This window comes from Sebastes fasciatus, chromosome 22 (genome assembly GCF_043250625.1).
Source record: "Sebastes fasciatus isolate fSebFas1 chromosome 22, fSebFas1.pri, whole genome shotgun sequence".
In the NCBI taxonomy this organism is placed as follows: Eukaryota; Metazoa; Chordata; class Actinopteri; order Perciformes; family Sebastidae; genus Sebastes; species Sebastes fasciatus.
Window position 1 is genome coordinate 4,588,291 of NC_133816.1, and position 22,277 is coordinate 4,610,567.

The 22,277-nt window shown below is 43.1% G+C and overlaps 2 protein-coding genes across 4 annotated transcripts in view; one reads left to right on the top strand and one right to left on the bottom strand.

Moving 5' to 3' along the window:
• The window catches only part of LOC141760222 (pyruvate carboxylase, mitochondrial-like), a 371,874-nt gene that overhangs the window by 211,089 nt on the left and 138,508 nt on the right, over positions 1 to 22,277 (top strand). The window lies entirely within an intron of this gene.
• Positions 6,964 to 22,277, bottom strand: part of LOC141760224 (leucine-rich repeat and fibronectin type-III domain-containing protein 4) — a 45,661-nt gene continuing 30,347 nt past the window's right edge. Inside the window, exon 8 of the mRNA XM_074622857.1 lies at positions 6,964 to 8,550. Coding sequence (XP_074478958.1) covers positions 7,215 to 8,550 — 1,336 coding nt within the window. The 3' untranslated portion in view covers positions 6,964 to 7,214. The remainder of the gene's footprint in view (positions 8,551 to 22,277) is intronic.

Here is a 22,277-nt window from a genome sequence, read left to right on the forward strand (position 1 = left end):
ATTTTTATTTGTTATGTTGATGCAAGCAAGTTAATAGCTCTTTCTATGTATTGTCCAAGATAATATAATTTATTATAAAATATATAATTGAAGTATAATTTACCACGATTTAAATTAACAACAAACAAGTATTAATTTACTCAAAAGTCACCTTAAATCTACATTTGTTCTTGTGTAATGTCAGAGAATTAAACGTGAAAGCTTAAATGGCATCTTCTGTATTATATATGCCCATTAGCGATGTCACAATACCAGAAATTTAGTAGTAGTCGATACCAATACCAGTGAAATTCCACAATTCTCGATACTCAATACCACGTTAAAAAACGTGTACTTCAACATACACTCCTTTATTACCGTTTGCATATTGTTTTTTTTTTCTAATTTATTATTAATCCCTTAGGACCTGCCTCAAGTTTCTTGACAAAATCAACATTTTACAAGATTACAATTGAACACATCATAACGTCGTAATTTACCTTCGCCCACAAAATCATTTTTACTGAATAGAGCTTGAATGCATCATAATGTAACTCAGTGCAACCTTTGTTAATGTTAGCTGTTAGCTCCGTTATTTAGCAAAGCAGGACTGTGCTGCCCAATTGTGAATAACATCTAAAAGCTAACAGCTAATGCTAACTAGCTCTCCTCCTGTCGATTTCAACACGGATTTGTTGTTCACAATGTGTAGCATTATCAGGGAAATGACGAAGTCCTCTTCAGGGAAATTCCTCCGATCATACACAATGTAATTGTGTTAACTTCCCTTCTGTTTGATCATGCTGAATCTTGTACGATGTAATCAGAAGGCCACTGAGCCCTTTGTCTTTTGAACATGCAAGATACTAACTGAAAGAAGCAACCAGAGGGGGATGACTAAGCCAATGTAGAAAGAGAGAGAACAGCTTCCCATCGGGGTGCACATTTCAACCTAACCCTTGTCCAGTGTACCATGCTCTGAGCATTAAAAGTATGACGATACTGTAAGAGACTTTTGTCTCGTTCCTCGTTATCAGTGTGGGATTACAAAATTGCCCTGACAGTCTTGAGCCCTGACGGTAGAAAAACTACTACCGTCACGTTTTCAGAATTTTGGCTTTAACTTGGTACCAAAGTATTAGTACTCGTGACATCTTTAATGCCCATTAATTCATACAAACTTGGTATTTAGCATCTGATTATATTACAATATTCATAGTCTCTCTTCTCAGTAGAATTGTGTCCCTGTAAGTTACAATGTCTGCACTTATTAAATCACTTTGTGCCTCGGCCAAGTTGAAGAAGGTTGAGTCATGTTTTAAAAGAACTCTGGCGATATCTCATAGACCTGAGGACTATTCAGCTGTTTTTTATTTTTCGTCTAGTGCGCTGCTTTAAGGACTTTATCAAAAGAGCTCAGCTAACACTTCCAGACTGTATTTGTGAAACAGCTGCACAGTTGCCATGGAAATGTCATTGGTTCATATTTTCATAAGATGATCTTTGTACCGTTGGTGCAGTAGTGGTCAGACTGATCTCTACTTTGATTCTATCAGCATGTTAGAGAACTGGTCCAGCTGGTTTCTAGGGCAAGAGGTGCTGAGTGTTTGATGCACCCTGAGTCAGCAGTTACTCAGCAGACTGCAGGGAAATGCATCATACCTTGATCATAACTGCAAATGTCAGAGGAGGTTTGGCTACGGGCATCCACGGCCTTTCAAGACACACAAACATGAGCGTGCAGAAACTCGCACACACACCACTGCCACAAGGTTATCTTTCAGTGCCTATAGAGAATATGCACATCGGTTGGCGTGTGTTTGTTACTCAGCATTTTTTTAATTAGTCAAATTGGGCCGGGGTTTTGCCTTCGGCGGCGAAAGCAGTAGGGAGGGGTGGTGCTCTGTACTGTGTTGTTCTTGCCCGTCACACACAAGTGCACACATACACACACACACAGAAAAAACACGCACACACAATTGACTCTCTCTTTCTCAAAGGTGACTGTAGCACGGACTCAGCCCTGCTTTTAATGTGGCCACTTATGAGTTTCAAATTAAATTGTCCTCTAACCTGATGTCCAGGGACACACACACACAAAACACACACACACACACACACACACACACACACACACACACACACACACACACACTCTCTTTCTCTTCCCTGTCTTCTTTATTTCTTCTGTCGCCGTTGATGTCCTCAAATTAGGACACTGCCTACCACTCGGGGTGAAGTGTGGTGTCTAAAGCTCAAGAGAACATATTAACCCATTTTGCACATACAACACACACACAGGAGTTACCCCCGTCTCATTTGATCCTATTGCGGTTAAAGGATCTTTTATCTTCCTGCTAATAAATTGTGGCAAAGTACTTACGTGACAAAAATAACACCAACTCACACAAGCAGATCCGGCCACAAACGCTCACACACACACACACACACACACACACACACACACACACACACACACACACACACACACACACACACACACACAGAAAGCTAAACACAATGACCTTCCTTCACTTCTCTCCCTCTCTCCCTCGCTCATCATCATCTATTTGTCCATCTCTGGGCACGTCAGCATTCTCTCTCTCTCTCTCTCTCTCTCTCTCTCTCTCTCTCTCTCTCTCTCTCTCTCTCTCTCTCTCTCTCTCTCTCTCTCTCCATCTTTCACACACTCCATTTTGGGCATTTAGCAGCGTCTGCAAAGGGCTTAATAGAAAATGCAAACATGCACATAGGATAGGTAGACGAAATTATAATGAGATTGAGGAAAAGTACCTCTTTCCATCTCTGCCCTTTTTTCTTTTCACAAATGTGAGGCTTTATTTTTTATGAGCACATTTTATATTTAAATTAAACTACTCTCTATAATGCTAATACCGCCGATCCCACTGAGAATGAACACCAGTCTGCAGCATTCGGCTGCTTTCGGCTCACTGTTTTTGGCTCCTGACGCCTCCCTATGGAGGTATTCTGGGTACATCTACTGGGATGGAAACCAGAGGCAAAATCTGAACATGCTGGTGGGATTACGTTTCCCATCTAGCCCGGGGAAATCCTCGGGATCCCCCCAGTAAGAGCCAAATGACGTGGCTGGGAAAGAGGACGTCTGGGCGGCCATGTTTCACCTGTTGCCACCGTGACCCGGATAAAGAAAATTGATAAATGAATGGATGTTTTGCTTGCTAGGTCATGTTTTCAAATTTACTGCAGTCTCTCCTTCTGCTCGTCTATATTTTTAGACGTTTAATTAGTTCTGTTCAGTTGCAGTTTGCTGCCAGCTCACGCCTTTGCCTTGTTGCTAAATTAGTGTTTAACTCCGCTGCAGGGAGCAGTGAAAGGCTCTTGTAATGTTTTACATTAGAAACCAGCAGATATGGTCCTGTAATAACAAAACATCACAATCATGATCCATTTAGTCTGGCAGCTTTTAGTTCTCCCTCAATCTGTCTGTCGTCACGTCAGCTCTTTTTCCCATTCTGCGTGTCATATCAAATCTGTTCTGTTTTTAGTCTTTTGTTTACTCGTATCTTTTTTTGTCTTTCTAAATGCATTTCCGTCTGTTCCTGGAACTATTGATCTCCCTCTTTTCCTCACTCTGCTTCTCTTTCATCCTGTTTTTCCCATCCCATCTTCTCTGTCTCGTTCTGTTTTTAATTACCGCGAGAAGGTTTTGCTTCACCCTTACCTTCTATAATCAACTCCACTGACTGACAAGTAGACATTTTTTGCCACACACATGCATTCACTAAAGCTCTAAAGCTTCTTTGACTCACAAGTTTGCCTTGAGCTCAAAACATTTTCATCACGACTGAGTCATCTTCACATTTCTCTCCAAATTCAAAGCAAAGAGCTTGTATTTTGTGTTCATCTATACCCAAGTTACCAATAGATTACTGATTTAAATAACACTTCATTGTCTTAACATCTGGTTTAGGCACTTGGTGATGTACTGAAATATAATGACACACAGTGGTGGAATGTAACTGAGTACATTTACTCAAGTACTGTACTTAAGTACAATTTTGAGATACTTGTATTTGTACTTGACTATTTCCATTTTCTTCTACTTTATACTTCTACTCCACAAAATCTTAGAGGTAAATATTGTACTTTTTACTCCACTTCATAAAACACATGATCAACTTATTAAGTATGATGCATTTTAATGCATTGAAGGACCACAGTCCATGAAAAAATATGTTTTATCTTGTAGCACAGGATAACTTATCTTGTATTCATAAGATTTAGCATTTAGCATTTAAAATATGCTGAAATCATAACATGGTAAACTGCAGCCCAACAGGCAACAACAGCTGTCAGTCAAGTCAGCACACTGACACACTAAGACGTGCCCCCAAACTGCATGTGATTATCATAAAGTGGGCATGTCTGTAAAGGGGAGACTCGTGGGTACCCATAGAACCCATTTACATTCACATATCTGGAGGTCAGAGGTCAAGGGACCCCTTTGAAAATGGCTATGCCAGTTTTTCCTCGCCAAAATTTAATGCAAGTTTGGAGCGTTATTTAGCCTCCTTTGCAAAAAAGCTACTATGACATGATTGGTACCAATGGATTCTTTAGGTTTTTCAAGTTTCATATGATACCAGTATCTTCACTCTAGCTTTAAAACTGAGCCCGCTAATAATGTTAATGTGTTAAATAAATTAGTGGCGTTAAAACAAATTTGTATTAATTTGTTATTATCACGTTAACTTTGACAGCCCTAAAATATATCTAATCTTTGTGGACCTTAAAGGCTCCATAATTAAACACTCTGAAAGAGACCATTTTGCTTAGTGAGTACTTTTACCTTGATACTTTAAGTACATCCACCTTGTAATACTTAAGTACTTTTACTCAAGTGGAATTTTGAACGCAGGACTTTAACTTGTAACAGATTATTTCAGAGTGTGGTATTATTTTTTTAATTAAGTAAAGGATCCGAATACTTCTTCCACCACTGACGACACAGACAAATAATGTCATACTGTTAATTCTTTTCACACATAAAGTGTATGCTTTTGTGCGAAACGCATGTAAAGTACACACATGCACACGAACCTGACACACAACGTACTCCCTTGTGTGAATAAGTCCATCTCTGTTCCATACATGTCATTTTTATTATTTATATCAAGTCCAGAGAACAATATTGACTTTGGCAAAATGAAATAAAAACAGAAAGGAAACAACAGTAATGGTTAAAAGTCATTATTATTATTAATGTAGTTGGCTCTGTTTTATAGGCATCTGCTTGTTTGTTTGTGCGTGTATGTGTGTGTGCTTGCCAGTTTGTGTGTTTTGTGCTGTGTGTGCTTCTTCAATATCGGTTTTGACATTTTCTGCCTCGTTATAATCAACATTTTTTTTTTTTTGTTCTAATCATGAAGATTTTTTTGTCTAAAACCAAAAAAATCACACATTTTTATATTTTGTATTTGATCCTAACATCATTCCCCAGAAAACTTTTTGAAAAACAGAAACACATGGTGCGACAAATAACATCATTTTATATATATACTATATATATGTATTTTCAAGTTTTTCTCTTTTAGTTTTTTTTCTCTTCGGTCGGATGTTTTTAAGAGTCTCTGTGGTCTGTGCCGTCGGATCAGTCGTCCCGTTTTACAAAGTCTTGAAGAAGAGTTTATATGGTTAGTGGCTTCCACGGTGGTTCTGTCGTTTTTTTTTTTTTTTAATCTGCTTCCTTTCAGAAAACATTCACTGTTTGGATTTAAAGTGAATCCATGTGGCACAAAGGAGTCTGAAGTCACACAAAAAATGAATTTGAAATTCCCCCTCAACGTTTGCCGCTTTCTGACCACGCTACATTGCTGGAAATACTCCTTTATTCTGGTGAAAATGTACTTAAACATTTCGCTCTTCCGTCACGCCGCTAATCTTAAATTTACAGCATGTCCAGAAAGCGATAAACCTTGTTAAACACAAATGGTTGACTGGATTGCCCCTCACAAACATTCATATACATGTGCGCACACTAACAACACACAGGCACACGTACACACATCCTGTCCCTGATCCGTCAATGCATGCATACTTATGCATCTGTTAGCATTGTTCATTAGTTTGGTCCATTATCATCCGACATCCAGTACGATCTCGTCTTTCAGAAACGCACACATGTTCCGTCGTGCGCCCGCCCCCCCGTCTCCTCCACTTTGTAATCCATATCGACTCCATTGTAATCCCAATGTCTTTCTTTTAATAATGTCTGTGCTGCGCTCCGCTCTTTCCAGCCGGTATCGATTGATCATGTCCAATGCGCCCGGCTCTGTATTTATGCTCCCATAATCCACAGGCACGGCAAGCCAAAAAATCATTGTCTCACCAACAGAGGACACGTAAAAGTCACATTCATTGTGTTTTGGAAAAGAGTTTGAAAATGGCCGCCAGTGTCGGAGTCAAAAAAACAGCATAACAAAGCAGGACAATGCCGTCCCAAAAGCGTTTCTCCAATATAACCGTCTGTGTTGTTGTTGATCCAGTGTAAACCCTCGTGATGTTGTGTGGGCCCAGGAGAGCTGGAGTGTTAGCGGGAGTGTGGTTCTATTAGTGTATGGGCTTTACTGAGATCCACGCCATCTCTGTCTCTGCCATGTAACCTTTTTTCTGCTGCTCTATTGATGTGTTCCCCCGTTTGATTACGTCTCTCCCTCTGTGACTATATATATCACTCACATTGTCTGTTCTCACAACTGTCACTCTCTTTGTCTAGATTTCTCCGAGTTTTGTTATTGTGTTCCTGCTTTTCTTTTCTATCTTGTATCGCTTAATTTTTAATGATACAGCACGAGCTCAGCCTTTAGGATTTAAAGACCATTTTAAAACGCTCAGCCGTCATGTTTCTCCCACTCTTTCCTGTCACGTCTCTCTCTCTCTCCCCCCCGCGCTCGTTTTCCCGCCCATCACTCTTCAGATCAGCGATAAAGAGCCTCTTAATAATCTTCACCTGACTTCCAGGTACGCTCTTTTTTTTACTTCTCCCGGGGCAAATCAAGGAGCTGCACAAGTGAGACTCGAGTCAATTTTACTCTTCTCCCTTCATCACAACCTTTGCCTCTTCATGTGCAATCACTTCATCTCTCCTGTCCTGCTCCCTCAATATCTCCCATGACTCCACCTCAAATCAAGATCCCATTCAAACTGCCTCTTTATCCCTCTTAGCTTTTTTTTTTATTACATTCCACAACCCCCTACACAACACTTTCCTCCAGCTCCTCAGCCCTCCTTCCGTCCTTCCCCGTTTGCCTCCCCCTGTCTTTTACGCTGCTCGTTTTCCCGGCAGTGATCGCGGTGTTAGAGTTGGAGTTGGTGGTGTTGTAAGCGTGGATGTATCCCCGCTGGAACTCGCAATGCCTCCCGAAGCCCGCGCCGCTCTCCTCGTCGCTGGTCGTCGAGGACGTCGTGCTCGTCGTCGAGCCGCACTGCACCAGCATTCCGTGGAGAGACTGGCTCCGCCTCGTCCAGATCACGCTCAGGCGCTTGGCGTAATTGTGGGCGCCGTAGCGCTTGGCGACAGTCGCTGCCGCGTCAGTCGCAAGGGCGACGGAGGAGCCCATATCCAGCGAGTGCCTCCGCTTGCTAACAGTCCCGCTAGCGGGGCTTAGAGGGGATAGAGGGCTCTGATAAGCTTGTGAGGAGTTCCATTTGTCCCTTGCTCGGGGACTGATTCTCCAGTCCAGCAGCTCTCGCTCACCCAGGGGTGCAGCCAGAGAGAAGCTGGCACGATTGGTCAGTTCTCGCTCCAGACGGGGTCTCGGGCGGTCCCTGTGTGACTGACGGGGCAGGGTGGAGGAAGGGGAAGGGGAGTAGTAGAGGGGAGTTCTGTCACTTTCAGGACTGTATGGCGGCGCCTTCTCCAGCTTCCTTTGCCTCACGACCAATGCCATCTCACATCCTCCCCCTGTCGTCGTGGAAACTACCCCCCCAGCTGAAAGAAACTGCTCCAGGTTGACTTTAGGCTTGGGCCTGGGCTTTGGAGGGAGTTTTGGAGGCAGAGAGGAAGCAGAATCAGCTTCTTCCTTCTCCTTCTCCTTGTCTTTCTCCTTCTCATTCATCTTGTCCCCTCCTCTCTTGGATGGCAGACCGTTGGGCAGGACCACCATCATCATGTCCCCGGAGCCATTTGATTGGTAGCACCCGCTACTGTTTCCCCCTTTGTCCCCGCCCCCTACGCCTCCACCCTGACAGCAGGCCCCGCCTCCCGCCTCGGTGTTGCCGTTGTGACATATCATGTGGTCGCCGTGATTGCAAACGCGGTGGCGGACCATGAGCGCCACGGTGAACACGAGCAGAGTGACGACAACGACGCCGCCGACCAGTATGGTGAGCGTCCCGCCCAGGAAATGGGCTTGGAGAGAGCGGCACGGCGGGTAAACATCCTTGGTGGAGAACGTGGCGCAGCCCAAGACTTTTGTTGCCGCCAGTGATGTGATTGTGTCATCAAAAATGGCCAGCACGCACAGGTTATAGTCCGCACCGGAAACCAAGTTCTTCAACAGGAAGCGGTCGCTTGTTGACGGTAGGATTCTAAAGAGGGGATGAAAGACAAAAAAAAAGTGGAGGTCAGTTAAATATACAAGCCTGCTGTGAACAGGTAGTGAAATGGAAATTATCTGTGGTTACTCAAAGCCTATAACCTGAATATTCTGACAATTGTGGAAGCAAGGAGAAAGGGTTGAATAGTGGAAAAGAAGCAGAGGAAAGGAGGGGTGAAAGGATGGCTAGAAACAGCGCAGGAGTGGATACTGCAGAAGAAGGAGAGAGAGAGAGAAAATGAGGCCATTGATGGAGAGCGCGCCCAGGGAACATGAAAAGAGAACTCTGTCTGCTCATTTGGAGTGCATGGGGTGTGTGTAGATGTGTACGCGCTCGTACTTGAATCCCTGCGAGAAGCAAACGTCGAGCCATTTTGTATGTGGGACCTCGCATTTCAAAAAAGAGGCCATTTTAGGTGTAACGGTCAGGGCTGGGATTACAGGGGAAGCTGGGACATTTTGTGTTTCTTGATTAGAGAAACGATGTATTGTCAACACAAGGGGAGGGTGTGTTTTGTTGCATTTTGACTGCGAATGTGTGTGTGTCTGTAATGAGCGAGTGCTTGCGTGGGATGATAAAGAGAGGAGCGCTTTGAATGTGTCCTCATTTAAAGTGTTCGAGCAGCCGTTAGAACTGACTAACAGGGGAGAGGTGAACAATAGAGAGACGGAGAGAGGGGGGAAAACAACGAAGCAAGGTTTTTTACGTAACTCACATGTGTGTGTGTTGGTATTTCCGACGTGGAATATGTGTGTTTTCATATCAGTGGGGTTGTGTGTGTGACATGCGAGGGTAAAGTGTGTGTGGGCGAGCTCAAGTGTCTGTCGCTGATGGGTAGGACTTTGCCCTCTGCCGTCCAACCCTCTCGTGTGGGCAAGTGTGTGCATGTGTTGCTACCAATGAATATTTTGTCAGTGATTTCTTTTCTTTTTTCTTTCCCCTTCTCTTTCCTCTCCCTCTTCCCCGCTACATCAAAGGGTTTATTTGTATCGTCTGTTGCTAACCGTCCCAGCTCCCTTCAGTCTTGAGCTACATCCTATAAATGCCATCGAGTGTGACTCAGACACCAGGGGAGCCACTACACAAGGTCCCCAACCTTAATCTGTTTCAAATGCATTCAAAATAAAGAGCACAAGGACGGCAACAACTCAGCCTCCTCGTGTTTTTCTTTTAGTTTTGAATGCTTGCTGTTACTTCAGCAAGAAGTAATACAAGTGAAATCAGCCTGACGATTCTCACAAACATATCGGTGTTCAAGAAATTATGGGATTAGGTGTATTGAATAATGCTAAATTAGCTGGGAAACAAAAGAGGCAGCCTAACTCAAGGCGAGCCCGGGGGCAGACCCATGGATTTGGGTTACGATGCAGCTAAGCAGGAATATTGATCACTGATTTTCACCGCCTTCTCAAGGCTTGAACGTGAACAAAATTGGAATTTTTCTGAACAAATGCCCAGAATATCAACTATTGCACAGGTGTAATTTAGGATTAAAAGTGTTTTTTTTGCAAAGAACAGCGTGTTGCAAACTCAGTTCCGCTGCCTTAGCAAATCTCTGGTTTGAATAGCAAAGCACTGGCACAGAAAAAAACTCCAAACTCCTAATATCCAGCAGAAGCTCAGCATGCTTTGATAAGGAAGCACAATGCGCTGTCTGACACTCCAAGTACCAGTGTAATCTGCACGGACACTTTGGGCATTCTCATTAAAACCACTCTCATCCAGTGGTCATTAGGGTGGCTATAGCTTGCTTTCTAACACTGTCACAAATTTGCGATTCACACTCATTATGAGCACTGGAGCAACTCAGGGGTCAGGTGTGTGTGTTACCATGGCAAAGGCTGGCTCAACAGTGCAGTGCTAAGAATCTCTTCATGCAATGTCCACACATTAAAGGTGCTAAAAGAGAGACTGAGAGCATTTCTATTGCCTCTGCACACACTCTCAACATGGCGACAGCCCACACAAAGATTTTTCAAATCTTAACAGATGTTGAAAATGTGAGAGACCCTCACATAATGACTGGTTCTGTTCAATTTAACAGTTTTGTTCCTCTAGTGCAGGGGTGCCCAATACGTCGATCGCGATCTACCGGTCGATCGCGAAGGTAGTGTGGGTAGATCGCATGGCATTTAAAAAAAAAAAAAAAAAAAAAACCTTTTTTTTTTTTTTTTTTTTATAAATAGACGTCAGCCAACAAATTGCAACACTGTTTCACCTGAACTCATCTGGAATGGAGGATGAGATTTTGACACTACAAGCTGACATTCAGTCCAGGGCTCATGGACAGTTCTGGAACTTACTCACAGAGGAAAAGTACCTCAACATGAGGAAATGTGCTACCTCCTTGACTGCATTATTCGGCTCCACTTATTTATGCGAGTCAGCCTTTTCCCACATGAAGATTATTAAGTCCAAATACCATTCCACCTTGACTGATGATCATTTGGAAGTGTGCTTGAGGCTGGCTATCAGCAGCTACTGTCCGGACTATGCATCCCTGGCTGATTCCATTCAGTGCAAGTCATCAGAGTAAGGTAATGACAAAAAATGTACAGAGTTATATTGTACAATATGGGTTCATGCAGTTATGCAAGGTACACCAACATATATTGTACATATAAAGAATACTCAATATATTTATAAATAAATATATGTTTTGCATTTTTATAGTAGGTAGATCATTTTGACTTGGTCATTTTATAAGTAGCTCGCATGCTGAAAAAGTGTGTGCACCCCTGCTCTAGTGTGTGGACAGCAACGATTTGGCCAAAACAGCACACCCCCACACACTAACAGATTCATTCATTAACAACAAGAGTCGCGACTAAAAAAAACATAAATATCACAAAATCTCTCGCGATCAAACATGACTTTAGTGTAAACAAACATGGCGGACGACGGGCAGTTTTTGCACTACTTTGTACTAAAAATTCTCAAAGAAAAAAGAAAATGAATGGATGAAGTTATGGAGACACAATAAACAAACACTTGTGTTGTTGCTACAAATCAACAAGTTGCTCGGATTACAACACACACAGAGGGAGAGTGACTTCATTCTCTGCTCAGGTAGACATTACTCCTCTGTATCTTTACAAAGCAAATAGTTGATTACTGCTATATTAATGCTCTGAATATCATATAGAGCACCTTTTAATACTGTTTTCATGACCAAACAGCTTCCCTGGATTCATTTCCCAGAATATTAGTCATCTCTCTTTTTTTCGTTGGATCACTCCAAACAAAGAGCACAGAATTAAACTAATACAACTGCTGTAAAAGCTGATATTCGTTCCTACTTTTGAAACAGTTGAATAAGTTTGAACGTCTCCTTCAATTAACGTCTCCACTCAGAGCGGCTGTTATTCTTCAAGGTGTCAGGCGGCTCTGTGAAATGATGGACACCGGCCGTATTGCGAGGCCGCCGAACTTCAGAGCAATAACTTGAAATTGGGAACGAAAGTAGCGAAATGAAGTTCTTTTTATGCATTTTAAGAAGTGAAATCAAACCAAAGCATTATAACCAAATATCTGCAGGAATGAAAAACTCCAAATGAAAGCCTGTCTCGGGCAATCAGTCACGTCGGGGGGATATTGAATTGCCCCTGTAAAGTCCACTAGCGCTAAGACAGTCGGTGCTCAATCAGATTTCCCGCATGAAATATGCAAGAAGCAGCACTCGTACCGCTGCGTCTGTTTCGGAATAAAAAGCCTCGGTCATATTATAGGCTTATAAAAGGGCTTGAAATATTACAGTGGTGTCAGTTCATCCAGAGCCTTTTATGCATCTGTGTATAATTGATAGGAGCTGCGAGGCGGAGAGACTTGACCATCGGCTGAGATGCCGGTTCCTAACAAGGGTTACATATCAATGGGGTTTTGATTCACTGCCGTGTTGACGTGCACTGGTTTCTCGTGTCCTTTTCTTTCCGCCTCTTTACCCATGAGGGTCTCACTTTGATTAATATTGCTGACATACTGTTGCACGCTTTATTGGATTCGCTGCTGAGAAAGAAACGTCTTATACAAGCAATATTTGTGCTGATTCCCTTTCGACTTCCTGATATATGATTACATAATGTACCAAATGAATTTGTGTATATATATGTGTATTAAAACAACTGAATGCAGTCTATACTATGTATGATAAACAGGTGTGCGCCATCATTGGTTCTCCATTGTGTGACCATGACACGTACACACCTGGAGGGAAGCCTTGAGTCATTTTTCTAATCCTGCCATTCAATACCCCTTCCTTTATTCCCTCTATCCTCCATCCTTCCCTCGATCTATCCTCCTCATTCTGTTTCCATCCATCTATTATGAACAGCTTTCCTCCTTTTTGCTGATCAGTCCCTCGCCCTTATCTCTCTGTATCCTCTGCCCTATTCATTGCTTTGTAATCGCCCGTCCTGTCGTTTCCCTCTACCTAAATCTGCAGTGGTGCACACACTTTTTTTTTTGTTCCATTTCCGACCTCTTTCTTTCTTGGCACCTTACATCTTTAGTTGTGTTGGATCCCTCCGCGCCTCCTCTTCGTCTTTGTCTCTCTCTGTGTGTTTTACCTTCGCTGTAGCTCAGCGGCCAATCAGATGTGCTCACTGCAAATCCTTGTGCTATTCTCACCGGGCTCTACCTGACCCCCCTAGCCTCTCTGCTTTTTGCACTCACTGTATTATGTCTCCATTAGCCACAGCTATAACCGTGTACCATTATTTAGCATCCAAGGTCACTCCTCCTCCATTTCCCTCTCCTCTCCTCTCCTCCCCTCCTTCTCCTCTCCTCTCCTCTCCTCTCCTCTCCTCTCCTCTCCTCTCCTCTCCTCTCCTCTCCTCTCCTCTCCTCTCCTCTCCTCTCCTCTCCTCTCCTCTCCTCTCCTCTTCTCTTCTCTTCTCCTCTCTTCTCTTCTCCTCTCCTCTCCTTTCCTCTCCTACCCTCTCCTCTCTCCTCTCTTCTCCTCTCCTCTCCTACCATCTCCTTTCCGTTTGCCCACATCTTATATTTCCCGTCCTCCCTCTCTTCCTCTGCCCCTCTCCCTATATCACCACTCTTCACCTCCTCCCCGCCACCTCTCCCTCCCTTATGAGATCGTGAATCACCTCTCTAGTTGTTTCTTTGCTAAAGAAATAGGCAAGCAAACTCACTGAAATATACATGGAAGACCCGGACACATTCACAAACGCAATGCATCTTTGATATGCTTATTCGCCACCACTCGCTGCATTATGCATTTTTAACCATATTTACATCCCGATTGTCACAGCTGTGTGTTGTGCCGGACACATGAAATAACATCCACCTAAACCCTCAGTGCTCTCGAGACCAATGTATGTTCATGAATATAAAGTGCTCCGCTCATAACTTGGCTGCTCTGAAATAAAATGAACTGATTGACTGGTTATGTCAAAAGAGGCAGGCGTGGTGTTCTCATTACTGTCCCTGTATTTGCTGGCGTTGTGCTCCGTCACCTGACTGTCTGTCTTCTGATTGTGGCTAAACCCTGCAAAGGCACGCACAGATGCGAGGAGAAAAGCGAAAGAGACAAGGGAGTGCTTTGTTCAAGCTGGTGACACAGATACGAGTAATTATTAGTACCAGAGAGAGAGAGAGAGAAGGAAAATAAGAGTGATAGCAAGGGGATAAAGGAGTTGTAGAATCCTGTCCCCTTTTCCCTCATCTTTCTATTCCCCTCTCTTGTGTCTCTTGCTGCCTCATTTCTTCCTCCTTTTTCTCTCCATCTACGTTACCAAGTCTGGTGGTCTGACACCAGACAAGATTGGGCACAGAGAGCAAGAGCGACAGAAGAGAGAGAGAGAGAGAGAGAGAGAGAGACGAGGAGGAACAACAAAGCAATTATCTCCTCTTCTGGCTGACATCTATACTGCCCTCATTTCCTTTTTTTCCCATGTCATGTCTTTTGTTCGCTCACCCTTTTCTTCCATTTTTGGTCTTGATTCGTCGTCGGACTGTTTACTGTCTCGTTGGCCATCTCCCTCAATTTTGTCTGATCTCTTCTTCTTGTTTCCCTTGATCTGTCTTTCTGTCAATCTCTTTTTGTCCCCCCCGTCCCTCCCCTCTGGATTTTTCTTTCATCCCTCCTGTCTTTTCGCTTTCCTTAATCTATCCTTCTCACTCGTCTCTCTCTCTCTCTCTCTCTCTCTCTCTCTCTCTCTCTCTCTCTCTCTCTCTCTCTCTCTCTCTCTCTCTCTCTCTCTCTCTCTCTCTCTCTCTCTCTCATTTGGCCTGATTTTCCCGCGCCGCCTGATTCACTTGTTTTCCCTCTCGTTCCCTTTTTTTTTTTTAATGAACTCCTTCTTCTTCCCAATCCCCCCCAGTATTTGCCTTCCTCTCTCGTTTTCTATCTCTCTCGTTATTTCAGCCACATATTCAAGTGTAGAATCTCACTCTCGTCCTCCCTCTGACCCTACAGTGTAATATAAGTTGACATATATATTGAGTCCTGACCCTCTCTCTCTTCCTTCCTTCCTGTGCCTCCGATGTGAGTTGACACATGTATTGACACAGTAGTTTAACATTACATCTTCCCCTGGGGTACAACTCTCAACCCCGTTCCCATCCTTCCCCTATCCTCCCCTCCATCCCTATGGCTCTTCTTCTTTTCCTCCCTCTTTCTCCCCCTCATCCCACTGTTATATCTCTCCTTACATCTTTATCCATCCCTGCCTCCGCAGATGCACTTATCTTGTTTCTTGTATATTTCTTGTATTGGTTTCCAGGGCTAAAATAGGATGCAGATATTACTTTCCTCAGCAATATCATATTATACAATGCAAAGAGCCATATGTAGCGTGACAGAAACTCGAAGCATCTCTGGATGTTTGATTTCCCCAGTGGAGGAAAATATACCACATAGTTTGGTGCAGCAAGTGAATATCCTCTCTGTATGTTTTTTAAATATATTTAGAGACTCCGTTTGAAATATTAGTCCAACATGCTGCGTAATTAGCGCCAGCAAATGAGTGGTATTGCCATGCACTTAATTTCCAGGTTTCTATGCCTTCAATCCTTTCATTTCCCTCTCCCTTTTGTTGCTCATTAACAATGCTCTCATCTGTCTACGTCTCAGCGTGCTCCTTTCCAACATTTGTCAAACTCTCGCCCTAGTGTCATTTTGAAATCGTGCGTCCCTTCCCTGAGCCTTTTCACTTTCATTATTCTCATTATTTCTTAAACTCCGCATGATTTTCCCTCCCAACTTCCTCCTCTCCCCGTCCCTGTGATCATTTCTGTTCCCATTAAATTCTGTGTCAAACTTGGCACTTTGAGTGCCCAGCGGGAAGGTTGGTCCTGTGGTGATTGGGGCCAAAATTGTGGAGATTGTCAAACCCTTACGCTCCTGCCTGCGCACTTAAAAAGACTTCTGAACCTAGTAAGAAACTTTTAGCTCTGACATGTACAAGTGTCATATAAATACCCCCACGACATATATATACCGACCAATGATTCATAATGTAAACTTGTACCCCAACAGATTGCCAATGCTTGAAAAAGGCCAGTAGCCCAATAGAAAAAAAAACAGACTGCCTCGTGCGCCACAGGGCGATCAAATGTGATTATCAGGAAAAAATTGATTCAAGCAGATGTTGAGCTCTTGCCATTGCTGTGCTATTGAATTATATAGCTCATTGTAACTTAATACTGCTAATTTCAACCTTTTGTCTGCACTTCCACACTTCCGAGTTACTTTAATCCAAACCGTGATCTTTTCCTAAACCTAACTAAGCAGTTTTGTTGCCTAAATCTAATCAAGTTGTTTCCTGTGAATACAATAGTTTATTTTGGAAAGACTGTATGCATGTAAAGAGCGGAAATTGACACGTGTTGCTGGACATTTGTAGCAAAACGTATGAAAAGTGAGGAATAACTTCTAGTAAGATATCATACGAACAGTTGTATGAGAATACGTTGTCCTATCACATCTACCGGCATCAAAACAGGAAGGAAGTGGTAAAGTAGTAAAGCCCGCCTCTTGCTTGATTTGATTGGCTACCCGGGCGAAGTGCGGGAACTCCGCAAGTGAGAATATTTCTAACTTTACGCCCCTCTAAAAAACACTAGAAAAATGCAACGCAAAAGCGCAAGAGAGGAGTGCACGCCAGACGTGCCGTACCATAGGAAAACAATGGCTGGCGACGGTGTGATCGGAGCCCATGATTTGTAAGGTTGATGGGCCTTTTGGATTGTGTCCATCCCTGTGAGCTCTTCAGCTCAGGCCTTCATTCGTGGCTCTTTAAAGGACAAAATGATTGCCTGAAAACTAGAAATCTCTGCTAAAAGACCCCATTTTCTGACAGATGGTACCAGAGGTCGCTTGTACAAATGCTGCCTCATTATCACGATGGGCCATTTTTTCTCCTGTTCTTTATCCATCAGGTAGGCTTTACCCATGTGTGGGCAAAAGAAATAAAAAAAAAAACATGCCAATTTGATAATTGCTCACATTCAACCAGCAACCTCAGTAAATCCTTGGTTTTTGTATTGCTGGGCTTTTCAGAGTATCTGAATGCCACCTCGCATGAGAGGATCAAGGACGTTTTCTCGCGATCAAATCAAACTGTAAACATGGTGGCAAAGCTCCAGGAAGGGAGGCTCAGTTGACGGTGTCAGGGGAGCCGAGGGTGACAGGGTGAGCGGCGCCCAGCGGATGCCACATGGACGACATCCCACCTGGCTCTGTCACAGATGCCATCAGAATTAGACAAGCCGCGCTAAAATGGAGGCTGGTGTCGTGTGGCGTGTGGCTGACCTTTTAAAGATGATTAAATCTGGCAGCCACACAATGTGCTCGGCTGTTTTGTAATCTACATATAGGGGTATGTACATCTGTCTCACTGTGTATAAGCTTCCCTTTTCCTTCCAAATTCTCTGTGTTTTCTTCTCTGTCTCCCTTCCTCAGCTCAACTCAGACGGGCCGGTGTGTTTTTTATTTCCACCTGCCAAAGCACGCATACAGCACCAGCAACAATAACAATAACAAAATATGAACACAAATCCCCGATAGAAAGCACCAAATCTCTCTCTCCTTTTGAATTCACGAGCCAGACTCCCTTTGGCCAACTCAGTCTGGCTGGCTGGTGTGATATTGCGGTTGGCACTGGCACATTGATAGCATGATAGAATCTATACTGGAAATCCTTGGCTGCATTGTGGTACGCTTCCTTTCAAATGCTGCCCCCCCCACCCACCCTTTCCATTTCCTCTTTATCTGTCCTCCGAGACCGATATCCCTGCTTCCTCCCTCAAAGCCCTCAGACTCCTCGGCTCCTCTTTCCACCTTTTTCTACACTTTTCGAATTTATATCTCAATTTCACCTTTTAAGATAGCCACTACTTCTCTATCTCCCCTTTGAAGCTGTTATCCCTTCCCCCTGTTTTGTTTGGCAGCGCGATTTGTTTAGAGTTTAGTCAAACTTCCAGATCGCTTTTACTCCCTCCTCGCTGGATTCCAGCATCTCTCCTGTGGCGCCGGTATGCCTCGGCTCAGTCTTTCGCGCTTATCTCGCCTCTATTTCGCTGAGGCTCTGTGTGTCTATCAGCATTTCCTTGTCTCGAGCCGCACAGCTGAGCCCTCACCTCTACTGGTGCTTTAAAGTTTGTTCCCTCGGAGGAGGATATTTTACCTGTGTTGCCTTTTTGTTTGCAAGAGCTGAATTCAGCGGCTAATATTATAAACAGCTGTGCGATTGAATGTAATCCAAATCTACCTTTTATCATGCTCAATGTTTAGTTTCTGTTGCAAATTTGTCAAAGGTTTTGTTTCAGCTCTTGGGGCGCTTTAGGTGAGGCAACCCCTGTTTGTCTCTTTAAATGTATAGATGCATTATAGACCCTTTTACAGTGTGTAAACAATGATGATGTATGTAAGTATGCACGCAGTTTGTCAACGGAAGTACGGCGGAGTGCAATAGCTTGTCAAGTTATGCAAGGGCATTAACCACCACAGATCACAAATGCAACCTAAACAAAATGACTTTCCAGATCCGTATGCTATTAGTGAGTAGGTACAAGACATTAGCAAGTGGCCCAATATTCAGTGGCCTGATATATATACATATTTGGTGGAGAAACCCAGCATGCAACGTTACACCAGCGAGAAATTACGCCCATACGTGTCTATAGATGCTATAGATGTTATCTGTGGTCATGTCACGTCAAATACCACGACACTCTGAGTTTATTGTGTTTTAAAATGCATTTTTGATTGTGTCCTTAGTCCAGTTTTAGTCAACCATAGTCAACACATTTAATAGCTTGAAGCCATAAACGCCGCCGGTGTTTTGGTTTAATGAGTGACCTGATGAGTTAACTGGTGACTCTCGTAGTCACGGCGGCTGTTGATAACACATACGGAATGTAGGCATCCTCGTAAATGAGTCAATTTTAAATACGTACTTGTGTTTTTAGTATCTACGCCAACCATTTACTTAAGTTACCCCGAGCAACCACAGACGCATTCCGCTGAAAGTCACCAATTAACACGGTCACTCGTTAAACTGAAACACCTGTTTCTCTGAAGTGGTTGTGACTCTGTCGAGTCCGCTGTTGGAATATCGATTCTCACAACCAAACGCGCAACAACCAGACATTTTGATCCTGGTAACTGTTTCAATTCAATATTTAAAGCTCGCCAACTCGTCTGGATGTCTAGGGGCAAAACTCCACTTCCTGTTGCCAACAAGCACACGCATATTTTTGATGACGTCGGCTGTAAAAGGGTCTATATGTTCTATGCTTTGTTTCCCACTATAAGACACCTTTACTTGATAAGTAGCGAGACAGCCTTCCTAATATCAGAGCATTTTCCGTGGCGGAATTAATGCAGCTGATCGGCGAGGGAGTGAAGATCTCATTCAGTTCATTCAATTCAATCGGGTAATTAGTTCTCCGTGTTTAATTGACACAAATGTGTCCAGGGACTAGTACAGAATCTGCACTTGTCTGTTTTGATATGGCATTTCAGTTTGACACCTCTTCGCCTCTTTCATACGAGGCTTTCACCTCACCACACCGCCCCGTCGCCATTTCTTCTTCTTCTTCTTCTTCTTCTTCCTGCTCCCTTGTGACATTATTCATTTGTGTTTGTTTTCTTAAGGATCTTTTTCTTTTATCTCAAATTTCTTCTGGGCTCCTTTCTCCTTCGCTGCATTGGTCCTCCCAACTTCCCCACTCTTCCTTCCTATTTCCATACCCAGGTGTATTTCGTTATCTCTATTCCAGTGATGGATTTAAATACCTCTCCACCCTTTGCTTCATAGCTTTTTCCTCGAGGATCATTTGGTGGCCCACCCCTCTCTCTTCTCCCGCTTTACTGTCTGTCATTCTCTCTCCTTTCACTCATCCTTCTTTCATCTCAATCTCTCCCAAGGTGATTTGGGTATAGAGCCCATCTCCTATCTTCCTTCTCCCTCAATCCGTTTCCTCCTCCCCCTGAAATCTCTGCGGCCTCGTTCCTATCTTAAAATTCACCCGTTCCTCCCTTCTGGCTCTATCCATCACTCAAACTATTAGTTCCTCCTCCCCATCCGTCTTCCCCCCCCCCATTCACCATTGGCTGCTATCTTCCTTACTTCCCTCCAGTCCTTGATTATACCTGCACACCGTTTTTTATATTTCCAATCATCTCTCCATCTGTCTGTCTTCTCTATCCTTTTCCTGTCATATGGCTAGCTCCCTTCACCCCTTTTCAATACCACTTACAGCTTAATATCTGAGGGAATCCACATTCAGACCCTGCATTACTGCGGAGTGAAAAACAAACACAAATAACGCCATGCTGTCAGCTCCGCTCCCCTTCTCTTATTCCATCCAGCTGTCACTGTTTCAGCCACTGCTTCGCTGTAGCAACAATCCCAACACATAAATGTTTCATCAGTCTGTGCTGGTAAATACGGAGGCAGTAAAGTTTGGATTGATGCCGGCATAATTCATGCACAACGCAGTAGTATTGTACATGTAAGTACACCAAGAAGCTAAAACCCAAGCCATACTGTCACAGAGTGTTTTGAAAGACAAGAGTCTGTCCATCTCAGACTTGTTTACTCCTCGCTTTCATTCAGACTTCTATCTTTACTCAAGTTTCTGTCAATGTTGCAGCAGTTTCACAGTGCTAGCACAGACAGTTTAAAACTTGTTATTAGGGCTGTCAATCGATTAAAATAGTTAATAATGATTCATTGCAAATTAATTGCACATTTTGTATCTTTTCAAAATGCACCTTAAAGGGAGATTTGTCAAGTATTTAATACTTTTATCAACATGGGAGTGGGCGAATATGCTGCTTTATGCAAATGTATATATATATGTATTATTGGAAATCAATTAACATCATAAAACAATGACAAATATTGTCCAGAAACTCTCACAGGTACTGCATTTAGCCTAAAAAATATGCTCAAATCATAACGTGGCAGTGTGCCGACTTGACTATGACTTGCCCCAAACTGCATGTGATTATCAAAAAGTGGGCATGTCTGTAAAGGGGAGACTCATGGGTACCCATAGAACCCATTTTCATTCACCTACCTACTTTCAAAGGGGTCAAGGGACCCCTTTGAAAGTACCAATGGATTTCTTAGATTCCTCTAGTTTCATGTTACCAGTATTTTAACTCTAGCTTTAAAAGTGAGCCCGCTACAACCTATAAATTCCAAATTGCATCAATGCATTGAAGAAATTAGTGGCGTTAAAACAAATTTGCGTTAACGCGTTATTATTTCGTTAACTTTGACAGCTCTACTTGTTATCCATCATTTTTTACCTAAAACGAAAAGGTTTGTTTTAGAGGAATTCTTTTCTTTTCTTTGACTTGTTCCTCCTTCTCCTTTTGGCTCTTTGTGGCTGTTACAAGTGTCTACAGTAGTACTCTTCTTTCTTTTTGAGAGGCCCACAGCTACTGTATTGGCCCGCAGCAACACATAGAAACAATGAGCAAAGATTGGCAGCTCTGCAAATTCACTTTCACCTCGTGTTTTCATAAATGTAACCTAAACCTATAAGGCAGGGCGTGGCTGGGGTCTCCTAAATAATTTGTGATAACACAAACAGCATAGCAGCCCTTAACCCTCTTTCATAAATGTTTGATTATGTTTCCTCCTCTGAGAGCGTGGTGAGTAAACACGGACAGCGAAGTGTGAAGGGGATGTCATTATAAATGCAAAATGACATTGCTTGCAGAAGGTTTAAATGTTGCTTCAAATTAAAAATGACGCGTGCCATCAAGATCCTGTGTTGCTTTATCAGACGTGTCCATTAATACCATCACATGTAGTATGTCACTAAATGTTGCGGTAGACATGTCTTCATATTCCAGGGCACGCTGTTACAAACTGTTGAAAGCTCTTCTCTCTCAGAATCCCCCTTTAATCCCCCCCAACGTTCCCCCACTTGTCCTCCCATGTGCACTGACTATCCACCTGTTTGGCTTTTAGTGTCATACAGAGATGGAGATAAATTATTAACTACCTTCGCCCCTCTATCCCTTCATCTGTCTCCCCATTCATCCTTCCCTTGAGCTATCCACCCGCCCATTTACAAGGTGAACAGTAGCACTACTGAGGTGTCATGATGTAATGGATACATATTTGAGGAGTTTTGCATGGAAACAGGATACTGTAAAAGTAGTATTTGACATTGGTTCCCATTGTTTATCTATTGTTAGCAGAGTGAGTAATGTGTATTACGTAGCAAAAGTTGAACTG